General features: G+C 38.4%; 1 protein-coding gene across 2 annotated transcripts in view; it reads right to left on the reverse strand.

The window, feature by feature from the left end:
• Positions 1-2,073: 2,073 nt before the first annotated feature.
• The window catches only part of LOC102673245 (peroxisome biogenesis factor 1), a 7,700-nt gene continuing 2,160 nt past the window's right edge, over positions 2,074-7,613 (reverse strand). For both annotated transcript variants that reach the window (XM_006615072.2, XM_006615073.2), the window contains exons 4-15: positions 6,589-7,570; positions 5,971-6,185; positions 5,731-5,887; positions 5,491-5,653; positions 5,046-5,205; positions 4,470-4,786; positions 4,332-4,396; positions 4,195-4,254; positions 3,942-4,128; positions 3,684-3,857; positions 2,415-2,527; positions 2,074-2,335 (exon numbers count right to left, since the gene is read on the reverse strand). In XM_006615072.2, the coding sequence (XP_006615135.1) occupies positions 2,263-2,335; positions 2,415-2,527; positions 3,684-3,857; positions 3,942-4,128; positions 4,195-4,254; positions 4,332-4,396; positions 4,470-4,786; positions 5,046-5,205; positions 5,491-5,653; positions 5,731-5,887; positions 5,971-6,185; positions 6,589-7,570 (2,666 nt within the window). In that variant the 3' untranslated portion in view covers positions 2,074-2,262. The remainder of the gene's footprint in view (positions 2,336-2,414; positions 2,528-3,683; positions 3,858-3,941; positions 4,129-4,194; positions 4,255-4,331; positions 4,397-4,469; positions 4,787-5,045; positions 5,206-5,490; positions 5,654-5,730; positions 5,888-5,970; positions 6,186-6,588; positions 7,571-7,613) is intronic.

Consider the following 7,613-nt stretch of genomic DNA (forward strand, 5'->3'; position numbering starts at 1 on the left):
TCGGAGGTAAGAGAGGCTAGAAGAAAAGCGTAAACGAGAATGGGAGGTAGCGTAACAGCTGCGGGTCTGCTTAGCATAAAAATGGCCAATTATCCGGCTAACAAGCCGGCCGAGCGACGAAAACCTCGTGGAAACGCGGGGCTGGCTGGCTCCTAACTCCGTTAGCGCCTCCTCGCCTCCTGAAGGAGATTAGTTAGCGTAAATGCCGTCGGTCGTAGCATTTTTATTCCTGATTACCGTTTCTCGTCGTGCTAATCTCGTTACCTTGACATTCGAAAACTTGACTCTCCGTCCCTCTCTTCCATCACCCCCTACGCCATCCATCGCCACTTTTCTTCGACGTCGAGGGCGTCTTGAAGAAGAAGAAGAAGAAGAAGAGGAAGAAGAAAACGTCACAACGACGACGACGACGAGGAAGAAGAAGAAGAAGAAGAAGAAGAAACGTAGAGGCTTTCGAAAGGACACGGCGACAATGCCAACATGATTTCCAACAGGAATGAATGCCATCCTAATTCTTCCCCGAATAATCGCGAGTGCAAGTTTGTTTGCCTCCGCGTTCACCGGCTCTCTGTGTCGCGTAATGGCTTCTGATGAATGCCATGGGGAACTGGCAATGGAAACGTCTTTCATTTGGACTTTAACCGAGACGCTCAATTTTTTGTCGCAGCAACGAAAGACGAATTGTTCGTATTTCTATTTTTTCTAATATCGTCTAATAAAAATTTCACTTAAACCTATTTCGAAACATTAATTACTTCGCGAGCGAAGAAACTTCAACCACGTCGAATTTCACGAGACCGCGCAAACGGACAAATAATTTCCATTTTCTCAAAAAAAAAAAAAAAGCGACGAAGGGAGTCAAAAAAAAAAAAAAAAAGGGAGGGAGCGATTCGAAAAGAAAAAAAAAAAAAAGGCAGTCTCGCGTCTCGCGTCAGCCGCCTATCGAAAAAGCGAGAACCGCGAGCGTTTATATTTCAAAGCGAGCGCGTAATTTGTTCGGAAGCCGCTTATCCGCAGGCCTCGAAAACGATAAACCAGAAACACATGTCGACGCGGCGAGGGTGGTCGAGCGGGAGGGGGAGGGGGGAGGGGGCGGTTAACCAGGCTGAAGCGGGAGGCAGCCGAAAGCTAGAGGCGGATGTCGCGCCGGGGCAAAGTTAAATTAAATCACGGGCGAAGGCAGCTAATATTGTAGTTTATCTGGCGGGACATTAGCGCGGTGAAATATGCGCCTCCTTCGCCTGGAACTTAAAATCAAGATCCACCGAAGTTCTCTCCGTTCTCTCTCTCTCTCTCTCTCGTCTCTCGCCACCACTCCGCCCCTTTCACCGTGCCTCGTACCCCGCCTCGCATGCGGCCACGTCCTTCCTGCTAAGTCGCGCATGAAAATACTAATTATTATACCGATTATTAATACGAAAAGTTCCGTGCCGCTGTACCCGCGCTGTTAAGCTTCCAGCATGGTGTGCAACGACCAGGAGGCTGCGAGTTTCTTGAGAGGCGAAGAAGGCATCCGGATTACGCTTATGCACGGTTATAACGAGGAAAACTCGGGGAACCCCCTCCATCCGTGTTCGTTCCGCGGATCAGAAGTCTCGCGTGTATATATATATATACGCGCGATAAAACAAAAGTTAGGGCAGGGCGCCACGGGTAGGTTTTTCACGAGATCTGGAAGCATTCTGGGTTTCAACGATCGTGGAGAATTTGATAATTTATCAATTTCGCAAATCATTTTCGATTTCCATAGATAGATTCGATAATGCTTCCATGCATGTTATTATTTGAAGTTGTGTGTCTGGAAAATATTAAGATATTGAGTAAGTTGTTAAAGTTTAACGGGGAAAGGAAGAAATAATTTGTATCTGTGTTTTTATGAATGAAGGATGAGATGTCGTAAATGATGTAATTTGTTTATAATTCTAAGAATTTGTTTATCCTAAGAATTGTGGAATATTGTTTAGGATTTTGATTCTTCGAAGGGATAAGAATTAATTCCAAAAATTTTTGTTTGTAAAAATTTTACATAATTAGGTATTCAATTTATCAAAAATTACTATTAATAAAAAAATATTGAAACTTCATTTATCGAGGATTTATTTTGAACAATAAGATTGTACTTCTTTGGAATCTTTTGTACTTATGTACATGGATAAAAATAAAATATTTTTACTAATAAAGTAATTACAAAGACATATATCCTTCCCGAATATCGATTTTTTTGAGATTCGTTCTCCATAAATGAAACATAAATCTCACCATTCATGCCAAAGTAGCCTTCTGATTCTTCGTTATATCTTCCATAAAATTGTCATTCTTCGCAAATTTGGCGTAACTAAATTATAAAATTGTGACAAAGTTATTGAAAATCTTATTAAAAAATTATTGTCTTTCGCGAAAAAAGCAATACTTACATCCTCTTGTACTTCTCTTTTTCGGCACGAGGCAAAGAGGGATGGGTAGAGTTGATGGAATCGATTAAATGTGTCTGAGAAACCTTAATGTCCTCCGCCTCGATCTTTCCGTCCTGGAACCAAGGTGAGAAGACAAGGCCATTAATTGGTAGGTTAAGCGAGGAACAGGCTGTAAGTCTGCCTATAGGCGTTATCGCTTATCAGTGAGACGCGTTCCTCTCGAAACGCGTCGCGCTCAGGAAACTCGCTCGCTAATTAGACGTACAGTTTGGATATTCGTGTTCTTCCGGTAGGCAAGTGCCGGTAGGTAACTTCGTTTTCTCCCTAGGAAGTTAATTAATGGCTCTAATCCCTTCGCCCTATCACGCACTCGATACTCGCGCCCGTTAAGACGATTGTCGAAAATATCGTGGGTATCGAACGATTTTAACTTTTTACATTGAATGTAATATAAAAAAAGTCTACTATTTTTTTCTTTTATCGTTTCAAAAATCATCTCCCATTAATCCTATATCAATCCAATATCCATCGAAATCCAAATATCCATAACTTTATTTTATAACATTCTATAACAGGTATTAAAAAAATTTTTTCCACGATTAAATTCTGTAAAAAAGAATATATCTTAAATATTCTATATCGTGGAGAGGAATTCGTCGCGAATCGTTCGATCGCGCGATGCAAACACCAGAGTGGCAACCCTGGGGGAGGGAAAGCCGGGTGTCTGCCTTTCGATTTTACAGGACCGCTGCAGGCCCTAAACCGTGTATCATTATAACGCATAAGATAATAACACCCTCGACGTTCAGCGAGGCGTAGGGCAGGATGAAGTGGAGCGAGATGGGGGATGGCTGGTGCTCTCGGCAGCGTGCGCTAATAAACCTGGTCTACGTTTCCTCAGTTATATCGCACCACACCTATCAACCTAGCTGGCTCGACACTCTATACACATACATAGGACAGAGGCGAGGGTGGGAGAGAGTATACAGCTAACGATATTATCATCATTACGCACTATCTTACTTCGGAAGCTCCCTTACAAATGATTCTCGGCCGGAGTCGCGCCAAAATGCTTTTCATTATTTACAGAAGAGAGATACAAAACGGGCGATCGTTACGAAAACAGTGGAATCGTTCTTTCCTTCACAACGCGTGTATACCAATTCGTTTTACGTTTGCTTTCACGAGAATTTGAATATAATAGGTTTTGAAAAGAAGAGGAATATACTACATGCTGTAAACGTTTTGACAGAGAATAATTTCACTTACGGAAACGTTCGCAATCGCGTTCTCTAAGGCTGATAACCTGGCTTGGGTCAGCACGGCATTCAAATCCGCGCCGGTGAAGCCTGAGGTAAGCGTGGCCAGTTCTTTTAAATCCAATCCTGTCGTGTCTACTTTCTGTCTTTTGCAGAGAGCGGCCAAAATTTCCTCTCTGTCCGCCTGATTTGATTCGATAATTAATTTTTAAGTGGTCGAAACTCGCACTTTTTTTATACGAGTTTTCACATAGAAAAAGTTACGTGCCTCGTCCGGAAGAGGACAATACAACGCTTTGTCGAGACGTCCAGGTCTCAACAGGGCTGGATCCAGTAAATCTGGCCTTGAAGAGGCTGCCACAACCGCAACACCTTCTCTATCCTCGACTCCGTCCATTTGGGTTAATAATTGGTTCACCACTCTGTCGGTGACACCGGTACTATCGTGACCTCGCCTGGAATAAATTTATTTGTTAACGTTCGATACAATTTATTTCGTCATCGTCAGAACTGATGCTTACCTTGGAGCGAGACTGTCGAATTCGTCGAAAAACAAGACGCACGGTTTGGCACGAAGAGCTCTGCAAATTTCATCATAAATTTATATTATGTATATTTTGTATTGAATTGTATATTTTGATATCGTCGTTCCCCTCACCTCTCGAATACGTTTCTAACAGACTCCTCGCTAACACCGATGTATTTCGACAACAATTCCGGGCCCTAGATATTTATAATTAATTGATTTACAATTAAAATTATAGAGTTGATTAAAAATAAAAAAAATTGTTCGTACTTTAACGCTGATCAAATTAACACCGCATTCGTTGGCAATCGCTTTGGCCAGCAACGTTTTCCCTGTTCCCGGCATGCCGTATAATAAAATGCCATTTTGCAGTTTGATAGGAGCATTCTTGAATATCTCAGGATATTTCAACGGCCACTGTAAAATCTCTACCAGAGATCTTTTCACGTCGGCCAGACCACCAATATCTGACCAAACGTGACCCATGCCTTTGTACAATTGCACGTCTTGTAGAGACATCGGCGTGTAATTCTTCAGGGCGACCTCCATGTCCTCTTCTTCGATCACGATGGGAGGCTTAGAGGAATCTTATAAAAATTATTTTTAATATTAAAAATTACATCGTTGAAAAAAAAAATTAATAAGAAAAAAATACACGATTCAAGAAGATATGTATTTTTTATTTGTTTACAATAAATCTTTTTTATTATTTCTTTGTGTGCGAAGCATATATTATAAAAGAAAAAGTATCAAAAGCACTTTTGCAAACATTTTCTTTTTATAATTTCGTAGCTCGCTGTAGAAGCATTGAAATTTAGTACATGTAATTATAGTAGATTTTATTACCGTGACGCTTCCAAGCAGCGAACGTAGCTTTCTTAGCCATATCCACGAGGTCTTGAAACACCCACCCCTCGGTCTTGTTTCCATAGTAATCCCAATTCACGTCTCCAGGCGTGTACAACTTATCTCCGAGCATTAATTGCAAAATATTGATTCTATCCACCTAATTGAGTAATACACAATTGTTATAATTGTTATATTAAAAACAATCTCATTTATTAAATTCGATGATTTTCTAACAGAGCGATAAATCTAAGATAAATCTTAAACGTTGCGTATTTTCTTTTCTTCTTCAAATTACAACTATCTATTAAAAGTCATAAGTTTCTGTGTGTGATCATGTTATATAATTTATCGATTTAATTATTTAATCATTTTTTACATATATGAAAATTTAATTTTTTCACAAAAAATTATGGATAAAAAAAGCAATCGAAAAAAAAAATACCTTTTCTAGATTAGGAATAGATAAAACAGTCCTAAAAAAATGACAACCCCTAGCCGGCCTTAATTTCTGACCTATCCTGTTAATACTTGCACACGTCGCAATTATTGACACTTGATACGATTCTTGATATTGCATCACCGTGTTATTCAACATATCTGTTATCCTGACAACAAGAAATTTATATTGATTTTTTTAACTTTATCTAAAAGATAAAAGAAAGAAAGAAAAAAAGAAAAATACCTGGCAGCGTTTATAGCATCTGGTGTGTTCTCTTCGTCGTTCATTGATGCATTCGTTATGGCTTCTATATCGTCAAGAAATATTATCGAAGGTTGATAATAGACACATTCGGACAGAACAGCCATAATAATTTTTTGTAACATTTCTACTTTCTTCCCTATTTTATTATTATTAAAAAAATTAACATTACTTAAATATTCTTTATAAAAATCATTTATGATTTTGCGTTAAATAATTTACCTTTTAACGATCTACAATCAATCGTGTGAGTGTGCACGAAATATGGTGGACTTCGTATAATGTCCTCGATTATTTTGCAAATGGCAGTTTTGCCCGAACCAACCACGCCAGAAATTAAAATATTTTCAGGATTGTATTCGAAAGGTAATTGTGTTTGTAAGCCTAGACTGAGATCTAATGCTAGTTGACATTCCGTTAAAACTGTCGTCAAGTGACTGAAACAAAAAAAATAATATTTCTATCAGAAAATACAAAAAATATTAAAATAGAAAGAGATCTAGAATTTAAACTTTTAAATGGAAAGTACAGTTGAAATAACTTGTACAATTATATTTTTCTTTGCACGAAGAACAATATTCATAATTGTATTCCTATAATTGTGTATGCACATGATTGTAATAATTATATTTCTTTGCCCTAAAACTTTAATATTTTCGCTAATGATCATTTTTATAACTTTGTCATTTCAAAAGTATTTATTATATCATCTCTGGACAAACACTTTTCAAATTCCATCTCTCTTTATTAAACGATCCCTCCTTGTTGACAATTTTCTATTGATAAAATTATTACTATTTAAAATTTATCATGGAACAAGACACATACAAAGAAAATTACCTCGTATACGTTTTTTCTAAACGAGAATATTCTTGATCCAACTTGTCAAACACTCGAAACTGATCCTTTTCCTCCACCGATCTCACACGCACCCTCGTATCCCTTAAAGTGGCCTCGTCGATCACGGCAAACTTGCAATCCTCCGGTAAAATTTTCACTATACAAGAACTTCTGTTATCCATTATAATAACAGCACAAGAGTTAATCAACAATTTATTATGAAGGGAATACTTTTTAACGTAATCCTCGAAATCTTTCACCGACATCGAATCTCTCCACGAAAATAGTTCAAGGGAGGACGGTACAGATATTTCAGTTTTATCCATCAACGTTAAGCTCACCTTTGCGCCTACTTTTAAGTTCAAACTGATTCTCAAACTGTCCGACACGTACACGCTCTTGTGACGTAAATTAACGTTAAAATGTTCCTCGTTCAACGTGCTGGTTTTCTCTAACAAATCCTCCAAAGTGTATACCCTCACTACCAATTCTGCAGAAAGATTTGGAACAGGGGACTTGTCTTTTACAAGAAAATTCGTGTTGGTTACGTTCACGTATTGCTTGTCCTCTGGAACTTTTTTTATACGAGCTATCGCAAAATTTTCCAAGAATTCTGGCGCTTGATCACTTGGAATGAACACGTGATAAGGACAATGCGCAATCTCATCGAAGATATTTCCTTCGATCGTATCCATTTTAGGCATTGGATGGACACGACATATCGTAGGTAATTTTCTGTTGCGAAAACTATGCAACAGTTCGTAATTTCTGATCGCTTCATCTTCCCTTTTCTTGATCGAATTTCGATTATTCGTAATTGGTAAAAATTTTTTGAAAGCCGAAAGCAAATTGTTCGCGATGTGGGATGTTTTCTTGCCATTTTCATTCGAATCGTCGTTCTTTTTATTCATTGTTGTATTGGCAACGTGTATTTCCGAAAATTGTTCGAGTTTGCCATATTTCACTGGTGGTTCCAGCGATTCTGTAAAGAAGAAACGATGGTATTCGATTTTTTTTTTTTTTTT

Source organism: Apis dorsata, unplaced genomic scaffold (assembly GCF_000469605.1).
Source record: "Apis dorsata unplaced genomic scaffold, Apis dorsata 1.3 scaffold_215, whole genome shotgun sequence".
Taxonomy (NCBI): domain Eukaryota; kingdom Metazoa; phylum Arthropoda; class Insecta; order Hymenoptera; family Apidae; genus Apis; species Apis dorsata.